The sequence below is a fragment of the Lytechinus pictus genome, chromosome 16, assembly GCF_037042905.1.
Source record: "Lytechinus pictus isolate F3 Inbred chromosome 16, Lp3.0, whole genome shotgun sequence".
In the NCBI taxonomy this organism is placed as follows: Eukaryota; Metazoa; Echinodermata; class Echinoidea; order Temnopleuroida; family Toxopneustidae; genus Lytechinus; species Lytechinus pictus.
In genome coordinates, this window is record NC_087260.1 from 8,758,067 (window position 1) to 8,772,200 (window position 14,134).

Below are 14,134 nucleotides of genomic sequence, written 5' to 3' on the forward strand. Positions count from 1 at the left end.
AGTTTCAGAGGCAAATCCTAGGGGTAGGTTTTCCAAATTTGGAACATCAATTGCCATTTCGATTTTTTTTTATTCATTACAATCTTCTGAAAAATTATTTTTTGTAAAAAAAACAAATCAGTTACGATCCCTTTCCATCCAGGGAAAATGTTGAATTTTGTTTTTCTTTTCTGGAGCTCACCAGCCCAAATACATTTATGCTACTGCACTGTACAATCTATCAAAGTTTACATTAGAACCTTGAGGGCTTTAGGGGCTCTTTTTGAAAAATATATTTCATGGTCTCTTTCGGCTTTTTCTGGTGCAAATCCCCCCCCCCCCGACCCGTGTATTTTCCCCCATTTCAATCTGTTGAGCATTAATAAGCAGTAGGCCTATACATTTATTTCAACAAGAGACAGAACATGCACATGCAGTGCCAAATACATATAGACGTACCAACACTAAACAGCGTATAATTTGCAAATATCATAATTTGAAATATCAGAATAATACAGAAAATACACATAAACAGATAACAAGCAGTGCATCAGATTAAGCCTGAGCCTTGTTTCATAAAGCATGACATCAATAGGAAATGTAATTCATCTGTATTTAGCCAATTAAATTGTAGCATTTCAGTAGCTTTCAACAGTAGATTCTAACTTCCCATTGATAACACAAGTTTGTGAAACAGGGCCCTGTCTAGTTCATTCCTAACACAGGACAAGAAACACACATTACTTGACAAACAAATGATACCAGACACAATAATAATATCCACAGAAACTCTAGTATAATGCTGAATAAATTAAGGTAATACAAATTTGTGAAAGAAACAACTCTTTCTACGAGGCTTAGAATACAAAATTTAATCAGATACACAAGAAAATGATGTTAGATGTTTAAATTTAAGATCTCACACAATTATTATCTTTAAAATAAAAAAAATACATTAATTGAAAAACAGCAACTAGACTTGTAGCCAATTTTACAGTTAATTTGTGAAGCATTTAATTTACATTTACTGGTAAACTATTTACAATCTACTGTGGCTTCAAAAATGTGATCATTGCATATTGTTTTCAGTGAAATATATATTTTCTTTTTATAGGAACAGAATACTATATTTCTCAATTGGAGTTTACATGTAGTACATGTAAAGTGAGCTGGCAGCAACAGAAGAATTGAAGAAATTAGAATGCAAGATTACGTCCAGGGGCCCGTTGCAGAAAGAGTTGCAATCAAACGCAACCCTAAAAATCATGCGCAACTTGATTTTCAACCAATCAACAGCGTGCATTCTGGAGTTGCGATTGATTTTTTGACTTGCATTTAAACGCAACTCTTTGTGCAACGGACCCCAGTTCTGCAAAAAAAAAATTTGGAAGATGAGGATGCTTTCATGCCTGTCTCTCCAATTCCTAGCTTTCATGCAGTAATTCCTTAACATTCAGGTTGATTTCATTCTATTGCAGAAATTAATATGTATCAATGGTTCGAAATGTAATCTGCATCGCTATTTGATAAGGGGGAATATAATAAATTTGCAACAATAGTGTACTAATGTCAGATATGTTTTCATTTTCAAGTGTACCATAATCTATCAGAAGAAAGTATTAAAAAATCAGACTTTTTTTTCAAAATAACAGCTTCTGTAACATAAATTGTGTATCTTATTGCTGTATATTCTGAAAAATATGGACAAATTTTGCACCCAAAATGTAGTTCACTCTTTCATCAATTTAACACGATATAATCAAACCTGTTACCTACATGTACATGTCCCATTGATATTTGATTTTTAAAATTTCATAAACAATTCACAATAAAACAATGACACAAATTGACACAAAATTGGTTAATATAGTATTTGTACAAAACGAAACCAACAAGAAATGTACAGTGTACCTCTGTACTAATGATAACATATATACAACTCTAAATACACTGCATATATGTCACAGAAACTGTAAACATTTCAAAACTGCTATATTGATACGAAATCATAATATTTGTGCAAGATTTTGCTGTAAAATATCACTTCACTGCAAACGGTGTAGAATAATCAGTGTATGATAGAGTAACATCATGCTACTGTGTTTGGAATGGAATCCAAAGAATGTAGCTGACGTGGGGGGTGTTTTACAAATAATTAAGCATGAATGATTAATACACGGTAGGGAGCTAGCATCCCATGTATGTGACCTAAATTGCAGTGGAGCATTGTACACTGCATACAATCATCAATTTTAAGTGCAATTTAAGTCAGACTTAAATCTTTGTGAAACACTGCCCAGTGTGTGCCCTCTACAGTGAAAGGTTGGCCTACTTTATTTATTATTGAGCAATAAATTCAATCAGCTTTTTTGGGTATACAATACAACCATAAAAATGAAAGTGTATGATTGTACTAGGGAAGCGTGTTTAGGTGCAGTGTTTTATATGTATGCTTCAAATTGAGGCAAATTTTAGAGAAAATCATAATTAATAAGAGTGGCTATGATGGTTGTGCTTTATATAAATACTTAGTGTAAAACTAGTGTTTTAATTGTAAAATAAGTCTACCAGTATTTCAAAGGAATATTTCTCAAATCTAATTCAGATATGCATGGCTAGCAAGTTGGTTCTATTGCCTTGAAAGTGATTTCTACATGTGGGTTAAACTGATGTTGAAAGTTTGCTTGTACATGAAGAGCAAAGGTATCTATAATGTGCTTGCAGAGGTAATACAAAAGATTTGATGACAAAAAACACGTATTTTTTGTTATTACAGAATAAAAAATCCATTGACTTAAAGTTTGGGAGAGGCTTCTCTTAAAGGAAACCAAAACCCATGGAAAAAATTATTGGAAAGTGAAAACGAGAGGGGCAATTCAAAATAAGTTTCATCAAAATCGGTTATAAATTAAAACAGTTGTGGACAGTTGTGGAAGTTTGTAAAGTCTTTCATCACTTTCGATAGGGAACCTGAAATTGGACAACATGCCTCAGAATGGCTGAATTGTGCCCAACTCTTCATATGTTTTGTACAAAAATTTACAGATTTTCCCCTTTATATTTCACATTTCTTATTGCTACATGTTGTGTGCCTTGATTATGTAATGTAAATTATTATTTTCATTGATAATTTGTCACAATATCAATTAAAGTCAGATTACTCAAGAGAAATACCACATATATTTGATATGATTACCAGCTACATACTGTAGATAATCAGTAACATTTTGAAAGTTTACTTATTCCATATCTTAAAGTGAATGATATAGCATAATTCAGTGTATTTGCCATGTATTATTCTTGAAATATTGCATGAATTGGCGGTGAATAGTCATTACTATGACCTTATTCCTTAATAGGCAGTGCAGTGTCAAGTGCAGCATTACCTGTGCTTCTGTGTGCAAAATTAGTGGAGAACATCACAATAAATAAAACAATAAAAACAAAAGAAGAGGGAGAAAGAATGGGGACAAGGAACCTACATGAAAAGAAACGTAATAAAAAGGAGCGCTGTATACCTTCCGGGATGGGGGGCAGGTGGTCAATCAAACCAGATCGATTGTTAAATGAAACAATTTTTTAGGACTTGAAACAAAGGTCCTCACCAATGTACAGTTTCTAGCCTTTTGGATTTGGGACATTTCATGATATCCCTGTATGTAAATAGGGGAATTTTTTCTCATATGATACGGGCAACATTTTTGGCGTAATTGTCGGAAATAACATGTGATCTGCACCCACTGTTTCTCCATCTATTTTGAGTGGATATTAAAATGTGTGGATATAACTATTTTGGTTATAAAGCTGGTTTAGATAAAGTTAGTTTATTAGGATTATCAATAAAAAGCTTCATTTTGTTTTAATGGCAGGAAGAAAAATTAATCTGGAGGGGTTATTTCTCAGGACAGGTGTTATAACAGTTCAGGGAAAAGGGAATTCTGTTGATGTCAAGTTTAGTGCAGATTCTTCAAAGGAATTCAATAATGTTAAGGTAGAAATATGAGTGGTATGTGAAAAATTGGGGGCTAAGAGGGACAAGCGCGAATTTCAAAACTCATGAAAATATCGGCAGTTTCAAGGCTTGAGCCATTTGGATTATGATTATCCTGAGTATGCGTTACAGAATCAGAATATTTACTTTCAGAGTGAAAATTTTGTGCGCAATCAGACTCTTTACGTCAGTTTCAGTGCTGAATAGCTCGACCCCTTTAGGCTTGACTGTGCATGCGTACATATTTGTAGAATCAATAACATTCTTGTTGTGCAGCAAGAAATTCAAGAACCCACGAATAAGCTTTTGGTTCGCTCAATATCTTGTGAAAATGAGAGCATTTACAGGAATCAAGCCATTAAGCTATGCTGAGATAGGCTAGGTGCTATGGAAAATGTGTGTTATGCTGAAATCAAATCGTGTTTTAAACAAAATGCGATTTACTAGGACGGATGATAAATCAAACGTTTAAAAGTGATATCACTGTCTATTGGGATTTTTTTATCTAGTTATCAAGTCTATTTCAAAGATAATCAGATTTTTTTATATTAAGAGTGCATAATTGAACAAAGTTATGATCTTCGCTATAGCTAAATCCCTAGAAATAATAGCTGCGCGTTGTATCCTTTGGAAAAGGCACTTTATGAATCCAGCTAAATAATTCATAAGGGAGCCAAAGATTTTAAATTAGGGAAAAGATGTTAATTATTGAGAAGATTAAATATTCAATTTCTGGAGTTTATTAACAAAGGACAATGGGGGTTTATAAATTGCACAGCCTGTAAATGATACTAGGTATTAAACAAAAAAGGTCCAAGCGTATGGTATGAAATAAACAAGGAATCGATCAAAGAGGCTAACTGAAATTTACAATTCATAAGAGAGATTTTGAATAATACCTAGATTTTATTTGGCAAATTATGAAGGTACATTTGGTTCTTTCCATCTGAATACCAAGGGAATAGGGAGACCCAAATACATGTTGCTTGAAATTGAAACAATAGTATTAATTAGCTATAACTTAATTGGTTATGAACAAGTTATAATTTCTGTTGTTGCATTTGCTACAAAAAGGCCTAACAGCAGTGTTGAATGAATATGATTGATCAATCTCCCCCCCCCCAAAAAAAAAAAAATTGAAGTGATAATGAGGAGATTAGTTTCTTGAATATGAAAAAGCTATTATCCACAAAGTGAAATAGGTGATTTGAAATAGATTGTGTGGTTATATAGGAGTCCAAATATTTGAAGTCTTCAAAAATTATCCGAATGAAAACATGCAGAAAGCAGTCTGCACAAAATCGGAGCTGCAAAAAGTAAACAGTGTGCGCGCTCCTTTGATGTTTATGGTAAATTTTGTATTTAGTGTACATAGCTACATGTAACATTTTAAATATTGCAGTATACTGACCGAGAATATATACTGTATAGTATGTGTTTGTGTGTGTTTTGATGTTGGCGATGAATTGAAAATCACTGTTCTTATTCATTTAGCCAAAGAAGCTAATGATCATTTGATTAGTGGTTTCAAAAGAGTTTTAGCTTATGCTTAAGATCGGAAATTAAATCAATCTAATCTAATCTAATCTATTAATATACCATTATTTGCCCCACTATTATAGCGAACCCTATTAAAGGAGAGGATTTGACACACAATACTGTTATTATGACCTCATGTTATCACATGCAGAAGGATGACAACATCCGCTAAGTATGTGCATGTAGTGCATTACATTTTCTTGCATTTTTTGCCTTGTACATGCAAAAAAGCAATCTTCAATGTTCAAACATGCAAAAGGATGCAAAGAAAGCATAAACAGGGAATAATTTTACAGCTTGAATTTGCGTAGGATTTCTGATTTTAAGAGAAAATCTCTCAACTATGTTCTGTACAGTTCTATGTAAACATTGCTACACAGACAACATTCTGCGTAGCAGTCATAAAAAAATATGGCGCAATGCGATTATGAAAAACTATTCCCTGATGAACGAACTAAATCCTATTTGAAATTAATGACATTTCCAATCAATATTTTACAATGAAAAAAAAAAGAAACAGATAAAGGAGATACTTTGCATGCAATGTAAATCTGTGCAACAAAAATCAAGGCGAGCAAGACAGCTACCGTACAATAAAAAAAAAGAAACATTCATGCATTGTTACAAACAGACATTCTACACCACAATGATCAAAAGAGATGGAGAAGAAGTGGCTAAATCATATGCGCATATCGTATTTATTTTCTGACGAAAGGCACTATGAAATTGGAGCCCCGTTCGGGGGCGCATTCCGGGACGAGACAAATAAAAAAAGAGAGTGACAGAAATATAATTACCACAGTGGCAAAGAGGTGGTATGCAATGAAGTAGACGGCTATTACAGGCGCCAAGGCGTTGTTGTCTGCCGCCAGCATACACTCATACATGACGATAGCCCAACCCTTTTGAGTCAGGATTTGGAACATGGACATGAAAGCCTGCCCACGGAGTCATCAGGGGAGACGGGGAGAGAGAGAGAGAGATTGAGGGGGAGGATGGGTAGATGGAATGACAAGTATAGAAGATGGAGACAAAGAGAGAAGGAAAGAAATGAAATGCAAGAGTGAGAGAGAGCAGGTGGGATGAGAGAATGTGGAAAGCATCAAATAGGGACACAAAGAGTGATAGAGTGATAAAAAGACACAAAAAAGGAAAGGGGCAGAAGACAAACAGGTAAAGAAAGAGATCGAGGGATAAAACACAACGTGAAAACAAAGACGCAGAAAAAAGGGGATGTAGAGAAGGGAGATACGGTAACACATATAAAGGATGACAACGGATACAAGATTGCGACAGCAAGAGAGAAAACAAGACAAACAGATAGACAATATGAGAAAGACAGAAAAGATGAGTGATCATCAAGGGAGGGATAATAAATGTGTGAAGAGGGAAAAAATCATAAATGAAATATAAAAAGGCAAAAATGGAAATGATAGTAATGATGAGGAACATCGCCAATAAAACCAGAAGAATCAGAGAGATGAAATGAGGAGGGGCAATATCAGATGTGGAATGAGGTGATATTAGAAAAACGGACAGGATATCAAATGGGATTCAGGAGGGGGTGAGAGGAGAATTAATGAGGGGGGGGACGAAGGGGTGGGAGTACAATGAATGGGGGAGATTGAGGAGTTAAAGGGAATGAATGGGTAGAGGAGGGGTGAGAGGGGAATGAATGGGTGGGTGAGAGGGGTGGGAGAGAAATAAATGGGTGGGGGAGGGGGTGAGAGGTGAATGAAATGATGGGGAGAGAGGAATGAATGGATGGGGTAGGAGGGGTGAGAGGGGAATGAATGGATGGGGTAGGAGGGGTGAGAGGAATGAATGGGGGAAGCAAGTGGATTTAGAAGCAGTATAGCATCATAGGAATAGTATGGTCAGATTATGTATTCCACGTGTGAATAAACAAACAAATACATTAACAAACAAACAAACATTCAACAAAACCATAGAAGCAGTTTGGGAGAAAGAGAAGAAAGGAAGTCAACAAACAAGAGAATATAAGGAAAGAAATTGAAACAAAGGAAGATGTTAAAGTGTTTTCTGTTGTTTAGTTGTGTCACGGAAGCCATTTTCCTGTAAACTAATATTACGGCCGTTATTAACTGAAATTACCATTACAGTTGTTTAATTCTGAGATATTCATTCTTATAGACATTGTGTGCATCTAACATCAGGGGTTATACCTAGCCTAGTTTATAGCCTCGAAGTCTATCCTCTTACCGTATGTATGACAATGCAAAAATAACAAAGTTTAAAAATATTGACGTAAAATGTATCAAATTGATCAAATTTTCACGGATTGCTTTATTTTACACCATCTTTATTATTATTTAATACGAAAATTCAATTTATTTATTTTGGTATTCATAAAAAAAGTCTGAGAAATGAATACTGCTCCATTCAAAACTTTAACATGCCCCAAAAATTCAGAAAATAGAAGAATGTTCTATAAAATGCATGCAGAATTGCAGTTTTTTCTTTTCTTTTTGTGGATAGAGTAGAGAATTTTCTAGATAATATCTGTCATTCATTTTCAATTCAATTCAACTTCATTCAGAACTCTTGAAGTGTTATCATGCAATGTCATATTTACATTATTCAACAATTTACTACAATCAAATCTAAAGGTTGTAATAACAGGGGAGTGTGTCAGGAAGTCTTGTTACTCACAAATGTTTTATCAGCCAATCAGCTGCCATGATTTCAGTAGCTTATAACATTCATATGTGAAAATCATGGCCAAGATGGTTCCTGAAACACACCCCAGAATTAGAGAAGTATGGATTGAATACACACATTTCTCTGCAGCAGGAACTTGTCTTACGTAAAATAAATGTAAACACTTCATCCTTTGTTGCATAGTATGAAAAATATGCATTTCAACATTTCCAGCGATGCTAGTCAAAGTAATCAGAGTCAGAAAATTTTCATTGAATTCTTTTGTACCCGAGTCAGAACTATAAATGGCTTGGAAGATACATTACCGGGTAATATTAGGGTTTGATTACAATTCTGTGTGAATGTATCAATGATGACTGAAGAAAAAAATCAAAGGTTTCACTTAAATATCAATAAATTAATTATTTGCAAAGGAATGAAAAAAGAAAAGGTATTGTACAGCTGTTTCCCCCAATTGATGTTCAATGGAAATTTTCTTGATAGCTTTAATAATTTCATGATTTCTCTCAAATATATTTTGATAGTGTGGCATTTATAGCAGTAGAAATTACTGCCTGGACCAGCTTGCATATCAGCAAAAAAATAATAAAGGCCGGAAAAATAATCACCTGCATATAAAATGCAATAAGATCAATATCCCCAAGTAGAATGCATGTATTCAACCAAACTACAGAGATTAGACAGCTTTATATCTGTGATGGAACTTTGTATTATGCATGTGCAAGACGGCTCTCACTTCCTCCGACTTCTCATAAAAGTTCCGGGCCAATTCATTGTCAAAGTATTGAAATTGTCCAAGCTTAGCTGGGAATTTGACATCACAAATGAAGACAGGTTAAATGCCAAACTGCCTGATTGATTAATTGCATGTTGCCAAAACCTGAAGCCAATTTGCAACTGACCCGAAAAGGGAAAGTGGGTCGAGAAAGATGCCTCAAAGAAGTCGCATCACAAATATAAAGCTGCCTATCATTTTATGAAGAACTGGGTCCTGTAACACAAAGGTTAGCGATTAATCGTACGCTTGATTTTCACGACTGATTTTACATTGTAGTCAATGGAATCAATTGTAGAAAAATGTTCAACGATCATTGCTAAGCTTGGTGTTACAGGCCCCTGTAAAGGGAAAGAAGAGCGAGTTAACCAGAACACCGAGAGTCAGTTGTATAGCAAACACGATTATCAATCAAGTCAGTCAGTACTGCGTGCCGTTTGGGTTGCAATGGAGAGATAGAGGGTGGCGGGCTTGACGTTTTGTTGGGCTTACCGAGGAGGAGAAGACGTGAATGAGGACAAAATACAAGGCGACGAGGACGGTGAGTTCCGGCTTGCAAGCCAGGAAACACTCGTCAACGACCTCGACCCAACCCTCCTGGGTCAAGATTTGAAACAGGGACATGACTGCCTACAAAATGAGTGAGGATTGAAGGATGTATATCACACTGACTCTCTTAAAAATAAACCCCAGTTGCCTTCAACAATTTCAAAATAAGGCTTTTTTTTAGAATCCAATTAAACGACCACCCAAGTGTTGATTTGCATAAATTGCATATATGTGCCAAAGGATTTGGGAAGAAATTGTGCAATTGCTGAGAAATTTATAGCAAATTAAGCAATGGAATTTGAGTCAAATGCTATAGGTATTTTTCCAAGCAATGATAATAATACACTGTCCCACATGTGCCTATCTGTGATGGTGATCAGCTGTGTGATCGTTTTTCAGCTTAGATTTCAGGATTTAGTTTAGTTTATGAAACTGTACCAGATCTAGATCCATTGTAAAATAATTGCAATTAATCTTCGGTTCACAGCTTTTATCGTAATATCAGTGTTACTGCAACTACATTCAATTATCTTTAAATTCTTTCTTCAAAGCATCTGGGGGGTGTTTCACAAAGATTTAAGTATGACTTAAATCGCACTTAAATGCCGACGCGTATCTGAAATGCAACGAGCAATCTAATTGATCAATGCGCAGTAGTGCGCGTCCTCTTTGCATGATCTGACCAATGCAATTATGCCTTTTATACCGCACGTAACTAGGCATTTAAGTGCGACTCTAAGTCTACTTAAATCTTTGTGAAACACCCCCCTGGTTTGCTTTCCAACTTCAATCCAAAGTGTCACATAAGGCAGACATGTATTTAATATCATACACGTATAATGAAAGTTACTTCAGTCATTGAATTTGGACTGGGTATCTTTCAGTTGTCTATGGGGGAAAGGGATTACAATGTTAAGGTCAGATTTCTCCTGCTTGCAAATGATTTGTAAACAGTGCAAATTGAAAAAAAAAACACACTTAAAGTTCAGTTTTATGCTCAAATCTTTACAATACTGTAAATATTGGGGGGGGGGTGGAATCACCAAATGTTTCCTGGTGGGTATTTCAAAAAGCTGTTGGTAAGTTAAGAATGACTTTCCAAACGACTGGTGACCATTTCTTAGGAACTAAATCAATGGCAATGTAAATCTGGTGTGTATCATTTTACCACAAGAAAGGATCACCAGTCGTTTGTAACACAAGAACAGCTTTATGAAACACCTACAAATGTACCTGGGACCCGTTGCATAAAACTTTTGCCATGAAAAAACTCTGGCAAACAAAATTATGCCATTGAAAATTACACATAAAAAACTCTGGCAAAAAAATTGCCAGAGTTTTTTATAGCAAAAGTTTTATGCAACAGGCCCCAGGAGTCATTTTCAAATCGGAGGGGGCTTTTTTATTGTTAATCTCATGTAAACATTTCTGAGGAACTCCTAAAGATAAATTTGATGAAACATTTGGTAAAAAGGGAAAGTGGCAATAAGACAAATGGCTAAAGGCTGAACCGGAAGGAGACAAGATAAGATTAGACTTCATGGCTTTTTTTTTTCGTTCATTCATTCCACATCTTGAATCTTAAAATGCCTTGTTACCAGGATCCCGTAACACACAGGTTAGCAATCAGTCATATGTTCAATTTCTACGATTACAATGATTATAAACATTGTAGTTGATGCAATCAATCATTAAAAAATGTATGATGGTTGCTAAGCTTTGTGTTACGGGCCCCCGGCACAGGAACTTTAATAGTGTGATTTTCACATCCGCAAACAGGGCCTTGTAATCATATCAAGAATGGAATCAACAAGTCCTTCATTTTCAACATTCAATTTTGTTTCCTATAAGAAAACTTTGTTTTGAAATAGCACTCAAACCCATCATACAGCTGTAAAGAAATGTCAGTAGAATAACACATATGAGAAAATAAACTGGCTCTCTGCATTTAAAGGTATTATCCCATACACTCTTCAATGCATGAATGTCAAATACTTTGGCAATAAAATGAAAGCTCAACATCATCCAAAAGTCTTATTCCATGTCTTGTCAACATTCTGTCAATCAAATACATGAAGTTCATGAGTTGTTGCTTACGGAATTCAAGTATGTTTTTCATGACCGCTGTAACAATGACCTTTACATGATCCTAATTCTTGGTCCCATTTTCAAGCACATCTTGCGGATCTTTCAAATGGTTTATGAGTTATTGCTGGAAGATATTTAAATCATGTTTTCAGTGACCTCTCTCACAATGACCTTTGGTCTTATGACCTAATCATATGCAAGCACATTAAAGTCAGAGGTTGACCAATCAAATGAAGCTTGAGTTAATGTTGGAAAATCCATTGTCAATGTCATGCATACATTTTCCTGTGTGACCTTTAACCTTTAACCTCCATACGACTTCCAAACATTTCATGGAATGCATTTTAAGTTCTACCTATCTTAAAGAGGTATATGAACCACATTCTATCTTAAAATAATGTTGAACAATCAATTTTCAAGCATACACCTTTCTCTGCGACCTTTGACCTTCGTATGATTTTTGCATCATTCTATGGAATGCATTGTAAGTTCAATCCTGACATTAGGATTGAATGTGGGATTCTTTCTGTTGGAAATAAATGAAACTTGACATAGCGGGAATGTTATCATTCAAATCAATTGTTGGTGTATTCAACGTTCTCTGCGACATTTGACCTGTGACCTACGTCAAGATGGATCAGTGTATTGAAGATGGCTGGGCATACTTACATTGGGGAATGTATCAAACTGTTTGAGATTTTCCACATAGCAGAAGAGTTGTAGACTGATCACGGAGACTAAGATAAGTGAACTCATTGTGAACAGGATCAGTGTTCCCAACTTGATGAATGGCCCAAAGATCTACAACAGACACACAGTTGTCATTATCGATATTATCATATAATCATCATTATCATTATCATTGTCATTATTATCACTATTATCATTATCATTATCATCATTACCATTATCAATATCACTATCACTATCATCATCATCATCATCATCATCATCATCATCGTTGTCATTGTTATCATCATCATCGTTATCATTATCATCATTATCATCGTTATCACTATCATCACTATCATCATCATCATTATCGTTATCATCATCATCACCATCATCATCATCATCATCATCATCACCATCATCATCAACATCATCGTTATCATCACTATCACTATCATTATCATCATCATCATCATCATCATCATCATTATCATCATCATCATCATCATTATCATCGTTATCATCATTATCACTATCATTATCATCATCATCATCATCATCATCATCATTATCATCGTTATCATCATCATCACTATCATCATCTTTATCATCATTAGGCATGAGTACTCCCGTTTTGTTTTTTTGACCGGTGAGTGCCCTACCTTTCTGCTAAAGTCTTCCAAAGTCGGTGAAAGCTTGATTAGACGGAAACAGCGCATAACCTGTCAAGAATCAAACAGAAAAATAAATTAAAATTAGAAAAGAATGAAATAAGAAAAGAATTCATTATGTTACATATTCAGCTAATATTAATGAAATATGCACTGTACTGTACTGTCCAAATCCAATGGGCTAGCTCAAAGAGAGTAAGTAGACAAGATAATGAACTTATACCGCGCATTGCACAAGATAAAGAGGTTATATTGACAAGACAATACTAGTATAATTGGGAAAGTACATTTTTGGACTTCATAGAGATTGGATTATACTTTCCACCTTTCATGTAGGTAGACTGAAAATTATACTTCAGGGTCAAGAATGAAGGGAATGTTCTTAATTTTCTTAACTTTCCAACTAAATCATGGATGTGGAGATGTGAAATGTGAAATTTCAGCAAGTTTGGGAAGGTGTTTTTTTTCTCTAAATACGTTAAGACGGTTGTCAAAGTAGGGAAAGGTTTATGCTTGTAAAAGTTGTTTGAACGGCATATAAACATTTTGACTCAGCCCTAGTGTTATTGAATGTGATTTCAACGAACCTGAAAATAAGCAAGCTGTGATGAGTAGAGTCTATCAGGATACATGATGCGAATGGAGTTACCAATCGCGAGGCAGAGCTCAAACTTGTGGAGAGATCGCTTGAAGTATCCACGAAAACCAAGACACCATACCTTAAACAACACTTCCACATCAAACAGAAGAGTGAATCCAACCTGCAGTCATAACATGTGAAGAGTTTTTCCATTTAATGTGGGGGCTTCTTGGTTTAGTGGATATGTTTCTTGTCTTTCAATCAGAGGGATATGGGTTCGAATCCAAGCCAAGGTGTGTTTTCCTTCAGCAAGAAATTTACCCACATTGGTGCTGCACTCAACCCAGGTGAGGTGAATGGGTACCCAGCAGGACCAATTCTTTGAATGCACCAAGGGCTTTTAGCAGCTGGAGCTAAAGCCAGGGTAATATATAATGCGCCATTGAATAGGCAACTAGATAATTAGCACCTCATAAATGCAATATATTATATTAATTTTGTCTACTTCTAAGTACATTCACCCATTCATCCATCCACCCATCCAACCATCCTTCCTTCCTTCCATCCATCCGTCCACCCATCCATCCATCCATCCATCCATCCATCCA

General features: G+C 35.3%; 1 protein-coding gene across 2 annotated transcripts in view; it reads right to left on the minus strand.

Annotated features, from left to right (window-relative positions):
* LOC129279168 (sodium leak channel NALCN-like) overlaps positions 1 to 14,134 on the minus strand; it is a 62,910-nt gene that overhangs the window by 39,403 nt on the left and 9,373 nt on the right. For both annotated transcript variants that reach the window (XM_064111042.1, XM_064111041.1), the window contains exons 10-13: positions 13,534 to 13,707; positions 12,938 to 12,997; positions 12,273 to 12,404; positions 6,307 to 6,447 (exon numbers count right to left, since the gene is read on the minus strand). In XM_064111042.1, coding sequence (XP_063967112.1) covers positions 6,307 to 6,447; positions 12,273 to 12,404; positions 12,938 to 12,997; positions 13,534 to 13,707 — 507 coding nt within the window. The remainder of the gene's footprint in view (positions 1 to 6,306; positions 6,448 to 12,272; positions 12,405 to 12,937; positions 12,998 to 13,533; positions 13,708 to 14,134) is intronic.